The sequence below is a fragment of the Python bivittatus genome, unplaced genomic scaffold, assembly GCF_059951505.1.
Source record: "Python bivittatus isolate LINGU-HERP-01145 unplaced genomic scaffold, Pbiv_v1 ctg000350_np1212, whole genome shotgun sequence".
NCBI classification, from domain to species: Eukaryota; Metazoa; Chordata; class Lepidosauria; order Squamata; family Pythonidae; genus Python; species Python bivittatus.
In genome coordinates this window covers 24,113,771-24,131,934 of record NW_028277074.1, presented here as the reverse complement: position 1 = coordinate 24,131,934, position 18,164 = coordinate 24,113,771, and the positions used below count along the sequence as shown (strand labels likewise).

General features: G+C 35.9%; 1 protein-coding gene across 6 annotated transcripts in view; it reads left to right on the top strand.

The window, feature by feature from the left end:
• The window catches only part of KDM6A (lysine demethylase 6A), a 185,488-nt gene extending 167,617 nt beyond the window's left edge, over positions 1–17,871 (top strand). For 2 of the 6 annotated variants that reach the window (XM_088144732.1, XM_088144733.1), the window contains 3 exons: positions 3,208–3,334; positions 5,604–5,774; positions 11,030–17,871. In XM_088144732.1, coding sequence (XP_088000858.1) covers positions 3,208–3,334; positions 5,604–5,774; positions 11,030–11,059 — 328 coding nt within the window. In that variant the 3' untranslated portion in view covers positions 11,060–17,871. The remainder of the gene's footprint in view (positions 1–3,207; positions 3,335–5,603; positions 5,775–11,029) is intronic. The other 4 variants (XM_088144729.1, XM_088144728.1, XM_088144731.1 and 1 more) reach the window with 2 other exon arrangements.
• The last annotated feature ends 293 nt before the right edge of the window (positions 17,872–18,164 follow it).

Sequence of the window (18,164 nt, the reverse complement as noted above, 5' to 3'; positions counted from 1 at the left end):
GGCTTTGCAATATCTATTAACAAATATTTCTCTTTATATAAAAGATCAGAAACCCCTACAATAATGCCTGATATTTTTGCTTTTTTGGATTAAGTATTGTATGTGGGTAATTGTAACTAACATGCAGAATGCAGTATATGGATCCAAAGAAAGGTGCTTTGAATACAGCATAGGTACACTTGCTGTACGTATGGGGAATTCCTTAACCCATGCCTTTTTCTAGGACCACACAACTGTGTGTAAACCCAGGAAAAGGTGTGACTTAAGGAACTGTCAACAGATTCAGTGAGCATACCCATGCCATATCTGAAGGACCTTTTCCTGCTTCAAATTTGAATACTGCACATTTCTAATACTGAGCTATGGATCAAACCTTTGGGAGCATGATAGTTATATATAATTTTGTACTGATGAGGAAGTGAATGTGATTGTAGTTTAAGCCATCAAAGCTACATTTCAATAGAGTGCACTCTTTTTCACTCCTTTCAAAAGTATACATTGTGAAGAATGATGACGTGTTTGCTGATTCTCTTCAAGGAGTAACTGACTGTGCTAATATATTGCACACTTTTCTCAATTTCCTCTCCCTCTTTATTATTGCATGATTCTTCTTCAGTTTCCAGGTCTATAGAGGAGGTAGAAGAGCTAAATCTATTTCATCACTATTGCTATATAGTAAATCATTACATTGTTTTCCAGATTGCCACGTAAATGTAGCAATATACACACTCAAATCTTTTGTCAAGCTGATTGTTGATGGAAATGAAGGAATAGGAAAGGAATGAATTAATTGACCAAATTGTTTGTGATGATTATATTTATAACATTGAAGGTACTGTATAGTCCGGCAACTCTGGAGAAGCATGATAGGGAGCATCCTGTGTTTACATTATCAGAATATTACTGAATAAATTATATATGAATCCAAACATGTTTTCAAATTAGGTTAAACTTAAGTGACATTAATACATTAAAACAAAATACAGTGCAGCAATATTTTTAAAGAAATAAGAAATATAAAGAACAGATAAAATAGTATTAAAAAAGGGGAGAATTTAGTGTTTCAATAACCAAGTGAAATACAAAAGACAGTGGAAACCCAAGCTAAACATCAATGTCAAGAAAAATAAGATCTTTTCTGTTAATGCTGAACAGAAAAGGCTAGATTTAGGAACTTGTAGATAATGCTTATAAAAAGACATTCTACCAGGAGGTCCCTACAGCCACTGCATTACAAGTATAATGCAACACTTAAGATTCTTTGTCATAATTCTATGATGTAGATGCTGCAAGAATGATATGTATGATCAATTGAAACATAATATATCAATTAAATAGGTATTATTTCTAAATTTAGTAGTCAAAGCAAAAAAAGAGGAAATCATGTCAGGTATTTACTAAGAGATGTTCAGTCTGAAGCACCAGAGCTCCTATGTTACTTTTATAATTTTCTAACAAATAAGATGGACAAACTGAGCTTTTGAGGCCTATTGCTATTTCCCATGGTTAGTTACAAACTTTCAGCTCATAGATCATAAATTATTGTTATGAGGATACATTGAAGACTGATTCTAATCTCGAGTTCCCATAGGAAAGGCAAGATAGGAGGGTAAAAAGAAAATGAAATGAATGCAAATATTTAGGGTCTAAAAGAAAATCTTCTGAAGAATTGTGGTAGGCAGCCTATTTTTGTCTTGAACCCATTTTTTCCACTGCTGGAAATTGGTGCTGTAATTTCACAGCAATCAGGTCCATCATATTTGGTGGTCATGACTGAAAAAAACAATCTTTTAGGAAGGCTTCGCATGCATACAGTTTCCTCTCAAAGGCCTAAATTGCTCTCTTAATGGATTGAATACTTTTTTATTAGTCTGATCAGGGTTTTTTAAATTTAACATGCATTTCTAATACTTTCACAAAGCCACTGCTTTGAGAAAGCTTTTGTTTTGACAGGTGGCATATGAATTCTTAAGCAAAAATGTAAAAGTAAAATGTTTAGCAAAAGGAGGAAAAATTGCATTTTATAATTTTATAAATTATAAAAAAGTTACTGACCATTCATAGCTATATTTTCCAAGTTGGATCATCTAGTCCCCCACATTTTATGATCGAGATAGTGTCTATTACCATTTTTATAATTTAATTAACTAGAATAAAACTGGCTCTTGAATACTTGCAAAGAAACAAAGCAGGTGGAATGCTTCTGTTAAACCTAATTAAAAATATTACAGTGATGGTATCAATATATTTTTATGTTTTATATATTGTGTTTATATTGCATTTTTAATTCTTGTCAGCCACCTAAAGTTGCATTTGTGAGATGGGCAGCCATATAAATTGATTTAAATAAATAAATAAATATTAAGACTTTTAATTAAAAACTTGAAGGAATATTGGATTTTGTCATGTAATTGGTTAATATCAAGGAAAGATGAGGATATATTTATATCAGAAATCAAATTTGTATTCCATCTTATCTGCCACAAAGCTTAATGTTGTATCATATTTCAGTACTGTTCTGGAATAGGATCACTTGGAAAAATTATATGAGTACTCTTTGACTATACTATTGATTGGAGGCATGGTACCACATCAAAGTTATGTCATTAGGAGATCAGTCTGCCTGCCTGCCTGCCTGCCTGCTTGCCTGCCTGCCTACCTACCTACCTACCTACCTACCTACCTACGGTGATGAGATCAAAGTTTAAAACTATCAGTATGAATCTGTCTTTATACACATGCACTCACTTCTACCCAGTCTTCCTTGTTTATCACCATCCTATTATTTTTTTCTAGTTGTGCCAGGGAAGATGTGGATAAGGCAGCAGAAAGCTTTCCTCTGTTAGAACACCATCAAACTTAGGAGGCAGGAACTTCTTAGTTCTAATCCATATCTTGAGAACTCTAGAGAATCATGTTTTCCAGGGCTGACTACAACTGGAATGGTGTCCAGAATAATAAGGAATCTAGGAATCCTGATAGAGGAATTGGGATAGTGGAGAAATCTTACTGTTTTCACTATCCCACCACTAGAAAAACAAGGAAGGACAGTCAGGATGGGTGTATGCAGTGGGAGGATTGCATAGGGTTTGAAAAATGGGATCACCTAATCCAGTAAGTTCTTGTAGAGTTTTTGTGAATGCTCAAAATCAAATTCATATAATATAATCACATTCCATATTTTTTTAAAATAATTTAATATTTAAGGTATTGCCTGTTGAGAACTCTCAAGCAATGTCAGACTTTGAGGGAAGCTCTAATTGCTGCAGGAAAAGAGATTGTATGGCATGGGAGAACAAAAGAAGAACCAGCTCATTATTGTAGCATATGTGAGGTCAGTAAAGAAATGTGTATGCTGTGGTTTAATATTCGTTGAAATTTTTTGAAAACATATTCCTAATGCTTCTATTAAATTTCTCCTGTATTCTCTATAGATGGTGGTAATTTCAAACTCTCCCTTAGCCCATTCAATATTAGATTCTTCTGTTTGACCTAGCTGTAGCAAATTATATTTCTAGGAGTGACATTAACTATCAAAGGTTTCTATTTAACGCAAGGTGTAAAACCAGATATACACATCCTTCTGACATGTTTAAGCAGTCAGCAGTTACACATTTTACTAATTCTTCCATATAGCTTTTCATTTTTATGAGGTCAAAACCCAATTTTCTTAGGGTATTATGCAAAATTACAAATGATACAAATAATTTAATTATATAAAGTAATTTTCATTTTAGCCTTTATCCTGTAAATTCTAAGACATTTAACAGAACATGTATAAAAAGGAGCCTAACAATAATAGAACTGAACTAACAATATGAAATAGTAAAATAAGTGGGAAAATAAATGCCTTAACCTGTCACTGAAAAGAAGTAATATAGGAGATAGTCACGTGTGTGTGTGTGTGTGTGTGTGTGTGTGTGTGTGTATTTCCTACATCTGAGGTAAATGTAGCCAACAACAAAGAACAAAACCTTTATTGTTGAATTACAATTCCTATAGAGCAGAAGTAACAACCCATTTTGCAGGTCAGGCTCAGAGCACTACTAAACTGTATTGTTGAAATTTGACCACAGAAATAACAGATTTTGGGTGGTGCAATTATTCAGTTACTTTGCTTTTAAAAAAGTATGTGTGGGGAGAATCAACAAGGGAATTTGAGGAACCTTTGGATAATCATTTTGTTCATTGATCTCTCCCTGTCACCAAATCTGGCTGCAAGTCATCATTCAGGTCATAAACCCTGAATCCCCCCAAACTGTTTTTTTTTTTTTAATTAAAAATATACTCCCTGACTGTCCCTGCTATAAGCAAACATTCCACTATTTTATGTTGTTTCCCTTACTCACTGGAAAGACCCAGTGCTTCACTCACCTTGTGAAGTATAGGAAATTATTGCCTTTAAATCTCATGTCGTAATTCATCATGAGGCTAATCTCAGATCTGTATTCTTTGAACTGTGAAGAGCATGCTTTGATGAACAAATACAGAAACTCATCAGGTAAATCTAAAATGAAGTTCAGAAAGCTGTTCAGGCTGGTTCCTTTGCACAATTACACAAAATACCATGAGCACCACAAAATAAAAAATATTTTTTTTAAAAAAATTACATGGCCAAGATCTGGAAGGACACAGAAATCTTGTGAGTTTTGGAACATCTCATGACATTCTGACCATTTTTAGTTTTAATTTTTTTTAATTTGGGAGGGGAATGATGAGGTATCAGTGGACTCTACCTAGTAGCATTTTGGATGCTGTATTGCTGAATCCTAAGATAGAAAAATAAAATTTCCAGGATTTTTAATGTTAGAAAAAAGATTATTTTCTTCTTTTAAAAACAAAGAAGGATTTTTTAAATAGAATGCTGGTTCTATAATCTATAAATCATAGTGTTTAATATATTAAAAATAACTGTAGTTGATTCATAAATATAAGCATGTTGCTAACTTGGTAAGTGCATTACTAATACGATATTTCCACAAAATACCAGATTACTAAGAAGGCTTCTTCCTTTGTTTGTGAAAATAGCAGTACCTCCTAGAGATGCAAATACTTCTAGACTTCAGCATAGAAATTTTAATTATTCTGCATGGAGAAATCTTTCTTTGTTAAGATTTTGGAGAACATTTGGGAGGAATAAAAGGTTTTTCAGTAATTAATATTGTAAATATTTTATTCATTACTCTAAAAAAATCATAATTTTTATTTCAGTTCTCCAGTTTATTTATTTCAAGACCTCTGGTGATGGCAGAAAAAAAGTCTTATAACTAAAAGTGTAAACCTACTATAGTTAAAAAACATAGTGTTTTCAAAAAATAGAATGTTCTTATGGGCACTGATTAGAAGTTCAGTTTTGGAGGAATTGCATCACCAGAAGCTAAAAGAGGAATGCTATTAATTCAGAACATAGGTTTCTATTCTTCTTTCTCCCTCCCCATGCCCCCACAGCTCCTATTCTTCTCACTTACATGGTAATATGAGTATGAAAGTGATGCCATGTCTAGGATTAGGCTTTTCATGTATATCCTAAATTGCTGTGATTTTCCTCTCTAACTTTGCCTACTATTTTAACATTAGTTTTATCAACTTTTTGTGATCAACAGGTAGAAGTCTTCAATTTGCTTTATGTCACAAATGAGAGTAATTCTCAAAAAACCTATGTTGTAAATTGCCTAGACTGTGCACGAAAGATAAGTGGGAACCTGGAAAACTTTGTGGTGCTAGAACAATACAGAATGGAGGATCTAATGCAAATCTATGACCAGTTTACATTAGTAAGTGACAAAGATGCAAAATATTTTGAATGCATTATTGTAAATAAAACATTTTTAAGTAATGCTATTATTTTCAGAAAGCTAAAGCATTTTAGTTGTGCCAAATTAACTTGTGTCCACCTGTATTCTTTCTAGAAAGTAAATTCACTCATTGAGTGCTAAATGATGATACTGAAGATCAGCCAAACCAGTGACAGCCATACAGCCCATGACATCTCTGTCTTTTTGTTTTCTAGGAAATGGTACTAAGAGCGGCAGGGCAGTTGGGCATGTCAGGAAGAGATTGCAGGGGTGTATAGAGCTCAGAGAGTATAAATTGCAAAGTTACTTAGTTGAAGCTTCAGATATTACCATGGCTTTTACCAAGTGGTTGAAGGGAGTTGAACTCACCCCAAAGAGTGATTAGCCCTTCAGTTATTTTTTTTCTCTTAAATTCCACACATATCAAAATTGCCTTTTTTTCATTTTTAAACAGCTTGGTTCTGGTTCTGGTTCTATCAATACTCAATAAATACATAATACAACATGTTACATATTGTTCATTTAAAAAGTAAACAGAAAGATGCTTCCCTGATGGGGCTTATGATCACAAGTAGTCCTCACTTACTGGCCACTCGATCAGCAACCATTCAAAGTTACGATTGTGCTGAAAAAATAGCTTTACAGCCAATTTATGACCTTTGCAGTGCCCCTCAGTCACATGATTGCCATTACAGTCAGTACACATTGTCCTGTGCCTGACCTACATTTTTTTTCTTTCTTTCCCCCCTTGCAGAGCAGAGAGATTCGAGAGGAAGGAATTGCAAGAAAGTAAGCTGTTTGCTCTTCTGCACAATGAAAGCAGTGCAGTTGCTCCAGCAGCCCGGGGCTGGGAGCCATGGGCACACTATGCAAACAGCTTACTTTCCTGAAATCCCTTTCTCTCCAATCTCAGAGTACTGTAAGTTGTTTGCGTAGCATGCCCACAGCTCCCAGCCTGATCACATTGCTTTCTCCACTCTGCAGGAGGGGGGAAAGGTGAGGCAAACCTACAGAAATTGCTTCCTTCCCCACCCCTCACAGGGTGGAGAGATTGAAGAGGAAGGGATTGCGAGAGAGTAAGCTGTTTGCGTAGCGCGCCTGCAGCTCCCAGTCCCAGGCTGTCGGTGCAGTCACATTGCTTTTGATGAGTGCAAGACAGTAAGTAGGCACTTGAGCATTCCAAAGGGCAAAGGAGTGGTTAGGAGGCAAACAAAAGCCGAAGGTGTGAAACTGAGTACGGTAGTCTTGTCTCTTTCCATCCAGAAAGCACAGCCGTGGTCATGTGATTTCCCACTTAGCGACTGCTTCACTTAGCAGCAGAGTTTTCTCTTCATGCAGCATGAAACTGGCCTGACTGCAACCAGCTGTGCTCCCCTTTCCCCATAGAAAAATATTTCCTACAGTATTTTTAGATTCTAAATTATTCTCCAGGACCTAACTCAGCCAGTAGCCTCTTTCTCATGGAAGTAACATAACAGAAAATTAGAGAATCATGCATTCATAGATGTAAGCACTGGAAGGATTCTTGGAGATTGTCTAGCCCAACTCTACCCATTGCAAGAATGCACTATTACACCATCCCCAACAAATGGCTATCCAAATTCTTTTTAAACCCACCCCCGCCCCCCAGTGAAGGAAATCTACTACTTCTTGAAGCATCCTGTTTATTGTTGAGAAACATTTACTGTTAGGATCTTTTTTCCATGTCCAGCAAAAAACTACTACTTTGTAATTTAAACCCATTGTTTCTTATCTGTCTTTTAGAACAACTCTGCCCCATGTCGCCTTTCAGTCTTCTCATCTCCAGACTAAGCATACCCAGTTCCTCCCAACTATTCCTTACAAATTTTTCCTTCCAGTCCCCTGATCATCTTGGTGGCTTTCCTCTGGACACTCTTCAGTTTTTAATGTCTGTCCTTTATGCAGGGTCCAGAGCCATTTGCAGTGTTCTGCATGAAGTCTGACCAATGCAGAACACAAAGAAAATGTGACTTCTCTTGATCTTGATAGTAAAAAGAAACTTTGTGGTTTGGCACTTGACACTTTCCTCCAACTTGACTCAGAGCAATTAGCTACAACTGTTCAGACAGCTCTATATCCAGCTCATGATAACCTAGTTCAGCCCACATTTTATCATCTTCTCTATTAAAATCTTATGAAATACTTTGCTAAAGTAGAAACATACCAAATCTTCTGCTTGACAATCAGTAGCATATGCCCACAATAATATGTTTGGGTTTGTTTTTCCCTTTGCTTGTAGTTGTATACAAATGCTTTCAGCAGGACCTCATTCTCAGATTTCTGGATTTCAATACATGCGTGCTGTTTTTTCACAAGTAACACCATTTCTTCTCCCATTTTTGTCTGTCTATTCCTTTTGAATAAGTCGTAACTTTCAATTCTTTCAATGTACTCATGAGTTTTGGCCAATCACGTTTCCGTAATGCCTGCTAAATCTTATTGGCTTCCTGGCATTATGATTTTTGTTTGTTCTCCATATTCTACATTTGTATCACTGGAATTCTTCGGTCTTGTGACTTGGCATATTCTTTCCTATATTTATGTATTCATTATTGGGCCCTTCCATATTCTGCATAACCCTTCAGTCCTGTTCTCAGTACTTTATTATTTCCCCTCTTCTCCTTCCCCCATACAATTCAGGTTATAGAACTCTGTTTGCAAAGCATCTTTCAAGTGTATTTTCCCCAGTTTTCATTAGATGGCAGTCCATCTCTTACCAGGAGTTCCTCATCTGGAAAATTTCCATTATCACCACCTGTAACTCCAGCATGCTTAGCCTCCTGGCAAGTGCTTCATAATACTTTGTAGGTGACTTTAAGGCAATGTGTGGCTATATCATTAAAGACTTTTCTTTATAGCCTGTCCAGTAAGTAAACTTTAGTCCCTCTCAGTGGGGAGTCTCCAATACTCTCAGTGGGGAGTCTCCAATACTCCCATCACTGTCTCTTCTTCAGGGCAGAGGCAAGAGCTTCAAAGCCTCTAGAGTCCTTTTTCTTAGACCTTGAATCTTGTGGCAGTTACTCTTCATCTTGGGGCCAGAAAACTTATTTATACTGAGACCCTGGAATATATTGTGAAACTTCAGAGCACAGAAGCTCTTCTTGACTGACTTGGGCCTTTCCTCCATCTCTCACTCCCATCCATTGGTTTTCTTTACTATCTTCTGGGAAGTTTGTTGATGCTGTTACCCTTCTGCAAATACTCTTTGTGTCTACTTTAAGATGTTCCTATCTTCCTTGATAAGCTGGGGGCGGGGGGTGGCCAGTTTTGTCAAATGAAAATGAAAAACAAGCTCATATCCCCTCTGGTTCAAGCACTTGACTTTAAATCCTAACTTTTTCTAATGTACTTAAGTGTAAGTTTCAGTGATTTCCACCATCACCTTTATTTATCTGGATCCTTCAAAATAATTTCCTGTAGTAATTCAGGTCATTTCTGAACTCTTAAGAATAAAATTTCAAGTAGACAGGGAACCAGAGAGGAGAGAAGCAAGAAAGCCGAGAGCTCTGTTTGTTTACACATGAGAAGTTAGGAAGATTATGGAAGTTTGAAGGATATATGTCTCTAAATGAACTGAAGCAAATGAATAAAAGTTAAAATGTCCTCTGATTCTGGGGATTAGAGAAACTGTGAACTCTTTAGAATCCTGCATTAACGCATAATCCTACAATACTCTGACCTACAGTGTTATCTGAGCTTCATCAAAGTCCTATTAACATATACAGAGATTCTGGTTAGAAAAATAACACATAGAGCATATTAAGCCAATATTCACTGCTTGTTTTGGGAAAAGTAGGTGAAACTTTTGATTTAGTAGTGATGGTACCCCATGTAGCAGATTTCAACCTAATGTTTCTTTACCTATTGATCATTCCCACATACTGACTTGGAGGTATTTTGCTCCATTATTCTTTATAAAACTGCTTGAACTCATTGATATTTTTGGACTGTCTTCCATAAACTACTCACTTTAGGCCTTGCCAGTATCTTGAATTAAAATCAAGGCTTGGACTCGGTCATTCCAAAATGTAAAAATTGTGCTTTGTGTGTTCAGGATTTTTGTCCTGCTGTGTGATCCACATTGGTTTAAGCTTTAGCTGACAGATAGATATCATGACATTATCTTGTGGAAATTTCTGGTACTGTTTCGAATCCATTGTTTTCTCAACGATGGCAAGCTGTTCAAGTCCTGGGGCTGCAAAGCAGCCTCAAACCATAATATTCCCACTGTCATGCTTCACTGTTGGGATGAGGTTCTTTTATTGGAATGGAATGTATTATTTTCTCTAAACACAATGTTTCTCATTCATGTCAAAAAGTATCATTTTCATCTCCTCTGTCCACAGAACATTGTTCCAATAGCCTGCTGGATCATCCAGCAGGGATTGCCTTCCTGGTATCATTCCATGAATACATCACTCTGGTAGCTTTCAGATCTTTTGCCATCACCCTGGAGTTTTCTTTGGCCTCTTGGAGTATTGTACACCTTGCTCTTGGGGTGATTTTTATTGAAGTACTGGTCCTGAGAAGAGTAATAGTGACGTTACTTTTTCTCCATTTGTATACTGTCAGACAGACTGAACTGATGGAGACCATAGTTTTGGCTATGGGTTTGTATCTCTTTTCAGTCTTGTGAGCATTGACAATATGTTTTTGAGGTCTACAGAGATCTCATTTAATTGGAGCACAGTTCACTTCCAGAAATATGTCAAGAAGAGCACACTTTGATGGTGACAACCAAAATATGTGTGTGTGTGTGTGTGTGTCTTATGGAGTGGGGCCCCTCAAACTTGCATCTGATGGTCATCTCATAAATTAGAACACTTAACTCAACTTAATCCTTAGGAGTTGATTATCCTTTTTCCAGCAAAGAGATAATGAATATGTTTGCACATGTCACAGTACAGTACGCCATTTTGTGTGTTCTTTGTTTAATCAGATTCTGTTAATAGCTTTTAGATGAAGCTCTAATTGCATTATGGGTTAAACTAGTTCAGGATTGCAGATAGTTCTAAAAGGTTCATAAACTTTGTCAGCACTGAAATTGTAAAGTATTTTGAAAAACTCCAGTGGAGCAGCATCCAGAATAGTTTTTCAAAAAATACTATAGGTGAGGTCAATATCATCTGTATGGACTGGACACTTGCCACATATCAGGGTTTGGGGTTTTTTGGTTTTTTTTAAGGTAAATGTGATGTGTTTTCTCTTTTCAGGCACCTCCATTGCCATCATCTTCATCTTGACATATTTCCAAGGACATTTACATAAAACCTTTTCTGATATTCAGGAAGTGACCCAGTTCTGCACCACGGATTTTTGTAGCGATCCCATAAGGCTGCTGGCTGAAAGCTGTGTCTATGCAACCTTCCAAGTGTGGAGTGTCAACCAACTGGACAGGAGAGAGCACAGCTCCTACTCCAGAATTTTAAAAAATAGAAAGCTCATTCAGCTGAATTGGAAAAAAAAATCCCATGTTTTGTATATATCTGACAAAACTGGCACCATTATACAGACTACTGACTTGAAGACCACCTTTTTTCTATTTCTCTGTTTCTGGGCTGATGAATTGGTTTCATCAATTTCCCTACCTGACTCCTCTTCAAACATTTTTATTTCCTTCTTCTTGGAAAAGTACTGGCTTAGCTGGTCCTTTCTGTGTAAGGTAGTTAGAATTTTATGTCTTTCTTTGGGCTACTTTTTTTTTTAATGTGAAACTTAGGTGATACTTTTTTTCTACTGCTTTTATGTTATTCTGTCTTGTTTTGAAACCATGATGGTTACTTTTTGTTTCCTAAATAAAATTTTAAAAAATTAACAGCCAAGTCACAAAGATAAATGGGTTGCACATAGACTAAAGAATAAACTTCAGATTTGTGATTTTGTTTCTAATCTTGATGTAAATTTACACTATTTATAAATACATATTTATTGCTTGAAAATATTTGTGAATGGAATGCTGTTATTTTTTCCAGATTACCTGCCATTGAAATTTTAAGGAGTTCTGTAATTTCAAACACTACTCCTATTACATTTTCTATATGTAAATAAAACTGCTTAGCATTGTACAGAAACTTTTATTAAAATTGTTTAATGTTTAAAGTTTTGTATTGTTTGAGTTTTAAAAAATTATGTACATGGCCCCATTATTGTTGATTTTTTAAAAATCTGGTTATATATATTTTATATATACTCTTTTGCGTGTGTGTATATATATTATATATATATATAAATATATATAAATATATATAAAACTGAATATAAATATATGTATAAAGATTAGAGCGTAAAATTTTCTTGTTTTTAAGTTTTACATATATATGGTAGAATTGAGGTGTCTACTGTAAATATTGCTTACAAAAGTATGATTATTTTTAAATATATATATATGGTATGTATCCTCAAGATATATGTCCTTCAGACTGATTTATTGTTAAATTGCACTTCCTGCAATGACAGACTAATAGCTGATGCCAAATTGTAGAAGTAATAAATGAAATAACCTAGTTAGCAGCTCCAATGAAATATACCTTTAATGGGATTTTGAAGATTCAATTTAGGCACCTTGAAATTTAGTAAGGAGTTATACAGGAAATAGTTTGAGAATGATATCTTTACCTAACCAAAATAAGAAATGTACATTCCAGTTGTTTTTTTTAGCAAGCATATGGCTACATTGTCTTAAGTACAAATCATGCTATATTTTTGCTTATTATGTAATTCAAATCACTGATAAATTTTTAAAGCATTAGTGTCCTTTAGGGCATGTTCTTTGTTTAAAATTGATAGTATTTCTTTTTATCCAGTTGCTCCCATACTGCTTCAGCTGTCACATGAAAACCCATTAAATTGAAATCCAAGTTCTTTATTCATCCCAGTGGATTAGTTTACTGATTCATAAACTTCTGCATTGAACTGATAATTGTTAAGTTCCATAAATGTCATATTACATTTGATGTTGTTGAAAGAAATAATCAAGATTTGTTGAAATAATGGTTCTTACATTGTTCTCAGCAGATCATGCTTCTGGAAGGATCAGAGGAAAATCCGAAATTATCCTAAGACCAGAAATGGGTTCAAAACAGAGTTACCTTATGACAGTACTTCAGATAATAATTTCAGAATCAACCTAATGCACAGCAAACACTTTTGAGTATGGTGCAAAAGGGAACTGGTACTTATCTTAGCCCCACAGATATGGTTTGTACTGTTCAATAAGTAAACTGAAACTGCTTATAAAAACAAAGATGGTTTATTTCAAATGCCCAAGAGCAGAACTGTTTACTTGGCAAGGGAGAATTCTTACTGCCTTAGTACTTCCTGTATGTTTCATTTGATGTGATAACAGAATCAATTTACAAAGTGAACAAAGGACTAAAGTAATATCTATTCTGCATACTTCCAGTGAAGAGGCTATTGAGCTTCAGTGCTGAAATCCTATAGGTAAAATATCCCTTCAGTGAGAAAATGTTCCTTTGCTCCAATAGAATTATCATAGCGCAATCCTAAAGATATTTGACCCAAGTAATAGTAGGTATCTTCCATAGTCACAGATGATACCAAATAATTTCTGTTTTGCAGACTCAGCATTGCTTTTTTTTTACCCATTCCATATACCCCACTTATTTTTAGGATTGAAATAAAAACAAAACTAATCTAAACATAAAATAATAAAATAGATTTTGTGAGGTAACAGAATGGAGCAATCTAAAACCTGTGCATTTTCAGGAAAAAAATAATATATATTTGTTTTGAGATAAAACTATAGGTCTTCCACTATTGAATATAACACAATGTTTAACCTCCATAACCTGCATGAAATGATATTCCCAAAATAAAAAGCTTAGGCATAACATGAATTTCCTAATTTCCTGTGAACATCTGATTTCTAATAGGTAATTCTTAAGATGAATTTGCAAGGCCTGTCTTGTTTAAAGGCAAGATCCAGGAAAAGAAATGTGAGAATCTGATAATTTGTGCCGTTTTCTATAGCAGTGGAAGGCATGTATAAGATAAAATACCAACTTTCTGCAATCAGGTCAATATGCATCTTTATACAATAATTCGCAAATAAACATGATATTTACTTTGGCAGTGTATTAAGCCAGGGAGGAAGCCTTGAAATAAATATTCAGAAACTGTTATGTAAGCAAAAAGAACAAAAGCATTCCCTAAGTCCTGAGAACAGAGATAATATTAAAAGACTTAGGTTGGCCCCTCCCTGATTCACTGGGGTATAAGAGAGAAGAGAGAAAAAGCACAGTCCAACTTGCAAGATTTGTTGTTATAGCCTACCAATAAACTGTAGTTCTAATCTTCCTGTGGAATTGCTTTTCAAGCCTTGTCTACCTTGTGGGGCTGACAGGCAGTTTGCCAAGAATGCAAATAATTAGTGTTGCTTGATTTCTCCACTGCTTTAAATTGTTCTAGGAAATTATCCTCCTTTACTCTAGGAAGGAGCAGTTTGTTTCCATGTTCTTAATACCTTATCTAGGTTTTGTCCATAGGCCATGCCTACTAGCTTATCATCTGCTGTCACATATGTTCTTGGCAGATGTCTTCATCATCTCCTTTCTTTGATGTAGGCCTGTGAGGTCCACCATCACTTAGGCCTAAGAGGTTCAGTGTGCTGTAAATTGTATCCTGTAAGGGATAGAGATTACTCAAGTTTGAGGAGGTACCTTGTTTATTAAAAATACCCATCTCTGTTCACAAATTCAAATGAAAGGGCTTGATTATACTGTAGAGAGTATCTGGGTTAAAGTAAATTCAGAAGCAAATAAAACTATTGTTGGATTTTACTATCACCAAATAAATAATATTTGGGTGATGCTTTTCTAAAAGCAAATTGGAAATCTTTCAAAGAGGCATAAAGTAATAACTTTAATTACTGCAACATTGGCTGGCAGACTAGAAAGTCAAACATTGCCCTTCCAGGAGATTCCTGACTTGTCTTAATGACAATTTTATCCTTCAAAGAGTAGAGGAATGCCAAGAGGATCAGCTGTCTTTGATCTATTACTATTTAATAAAGATTTAGTTGAGAAAGTATAAGAACTTTGAAGAGAAGTGACTGTAATACTGAGGTTCTTAATTTTAAGAGAAAGAGTGGTTAAGCCTTTTTATTTATTTAGATCAATTTATATGGCCACCCATTTCACAACTGTTCCTCTTAGTTTGGACTTAAAAGTCACAACTTTTAATGAATTCAAAGCAGTGATATGTAGGAAGGTAAAGGGAAAAGAAGCTCAAGATGATAGGAGTTCATAAAGAAATATTAATGACAAGTAATCCCATTGAGGAAAAACTGGAGGACAGAAGAAAATGATGACGGGGCTGCACAAAAGCCTCAATGAAGATTTGAGATCAAAGACATACAGGAAGAAATTGACTAGCCCAAAACTGAAGAGTTAGTTTCAAGAAAGCAAAAGCTCAAAATAAGCTGAAATGAGAAAAGGATGCTAAGTGAACAGAACAGAATCAGTATTGCAGCTGATTGATGAAGAAGGCAAATGTATGCTTTACTGTTAAAGCTATGCCAGTGGTGGATTTCCAGTGCTCACACTCAAATCATTCAACTAATTTTGGGGCTGCCTAATAAACACTTAGCTCAATTTATTATGATGTGCTTTGCACAAAGAGCATTTCCACCTCACCATGTTCAACTAACCATGTCTCACTGCAGATAATCTGCCACCAAGAAAACCAGAATATTTAATTACTTTCACTTTTCTTATAATCAGTTGGATCAGTTCTGAGTAGAAGCTGCTTGGACATCTGCACTCAGACAGGTGCAGACATGGAAAAGTTTTCTAACCACCACTTCCTCCTCTTATGGCATAATTACAACCAAAGTTATTAATAGAAACCAGGGAGTTGTAACTATTCAATCTTTACAGAAATTGCAAGCAAGCAGTTATACGTGGAAACAATGTAAATGACAAGTACAGAGGTAAGAAAGAAAGGCCCTTTATACTTAAAAGCAGAAGTAAGTTACCAAGATGCAGGATCAGGCTGGGTGGTAATCCTTTGTTAATTCCCAGCAAGGTGAGTTGCAGGTGCAGAAAACAAGTGGGGTGCAAGGTTGAACATGTGACTAGAGTACAAGCAAGGATGGAGTGTCCTGCAGGCTCTAGCTGAAACACAGTACCTTTTATTTTCTTGTATCCAGGCCAATGATCCCACCTTTCCTCCTCCTGACTCTGTATTTTGCCTGATCTTTGCTTCTTTTCTCCCAGAATGATTATCTCGGTAGCCCTCACCTCAGGATTTGTCAAGATGTGCTGTGTAACTTATGTCCACTTCAGGCAACTCAGTAATTTTCTGAGAGTAGGGGTAAATTTCATCCTCCTGGGCTGCAGTCTTCACCCGTTTTCTGTATCCTTGAAATTCTGTAGACTTTCAGCTCTTTGTGGTTTCCTGTTTCTCATCGGCTAGCAGAGATGATTGCAATTTTTAGCTTTGCAGGTTTAGGGAGGTATACAGTAGTTTCAGTTCCAAAATGGGCTTTTAAGTGCCAACATCAAACAATATAAACTAAAACAGCACAGCAAACCAATGCAAATTACTAACATTCAAATCCAGTATCAAAGTTTCCCAGCATCTTTCAGAACTCCTGGAAAACTGGTGAACTGCCAGATAATTGGAGGAGAACAAATGTCCCTAACTTTGAAAAGGAGCAAAAAGAGGATCCAGTAAACTGAAGAGCAATCAGTCTGATCTCAATAGCTGGGTGGATTCTACAGCATGTAATTAAAGAGCTTGATCTGTAAACACCTTGAAGACACTACAGTCTTCACTAGAAATCAGTATCAATTTACCAAGAACAAATCTTGCCAGAGTAATCTCATTTTCTGATTACGTATCTTCCCTAACAGATTGTGGAAATGCTGTGGACATACATATATTGACTTTATTTCACAAAATCCCCCCCATGACATGCTGATAAGCAAACTAGTTAAGTATAGCTGGATGGCATGGTTATTAAATAAATATGTAGCTGGCTTGAAAATTGTATTCAAAGAGTTTCTCATTAAATTGGAGTATTAAAAAGGATCCCACGGGATCAGTTCTGAGTCCTCTGTCTTCTATAATTTCATTAATGATTTGGATGAAGAGGTCTGAGGGGATGCTAGTCATATTTGCAGATGAAACAAAATTCCATAAGATTGCTAATACCCTGGAAGATTGATTTAAAAAAATAATAATATAGTGGAAAATTGGGCTAAAAATAGTGTAATTTAATGGAGAGACGTGCAAAGTTTTTCACATAGGAAAAACCAAAAACAGGTATAGGATGGGGGATGTCTGGCTTGGTTAGTTCTTCAAATAGTAGTTTCAAACTGAATATTAGCAAGCAGTGTAATGTGGGGAAAAAAGCAGATGCAGTTTTAGGCTGCAGAAGTATCATTTCCAAATCACTGGAAGTAATCACTGCATTCTATTCTTCATTGCTAGCCTCTACCTCAATTGCTATGTCCAGGTCTGGGCACAACACTTAAAAAAAAGATTTAGAGAAATCAGAACAGAGGATCAGACAAGGGCTACAGAGAGGATCGGAGAACTAGAAACTCTTCAAAAGCCTGCAAGAATATCAAATAGGACTTCTATTTCATTCTGGAGTATAGGACATGGAACAATAGATTTCAGTTACAGGAAAGCAGATTCCAATTGAAGTTTAAAAACAAAAAACACCAAAACTGTTTAACACTGGAACCAACGAGCCAGATAAATTGTGGTTTCTTCTTCAATGGATGTGCTTGGATAGAGGCTGGACAGCTGTCTGTCTGGGAGGCTTTATTATGAATTCCTGCACTGAGAAAGGATTGGACTCTGGCCTAAATGGTCTCTTCCAGCTGTATAATTCTATGTCTGGATTAGCACGGTGGCTTTGGGATGGAATTTAGCTCATAGACTTGAATCTCTGCTTCACCATGATCATGAATTACAAAAGCTTAATTATTTCCTATTTTGATTTTTTGTATTCCATAGTACCTTGTGCAATTACTTGATTTTTTTTATTTCCAAACTTCTACCTTTTTGCTGCTGAATTCTTCAAGAGAGTTCACACATTAAGGTTAAATCAGGAATAGAAAACCATGGAAGTGTGATATAGTGGTTAAGTGTCAGTAAAGGGCAGGGACGGGTGGGGGGAGAGACACAGGTTCAGCCACAGAGGGTCACTGGGTGGTTATGGGCCAGTCATTCTCTCTCAGCCATGTAGGGTTCTTGTGTGGAGGAGAGAACACTGACCACCGCCTTGAACCCCTGAATAAAAGGCAGGGGTTGTATGTGTGTATGCATGTGTGTGTGTGTGCATATGTATGTGTGCATATAGAGTTGTGTGAAAAA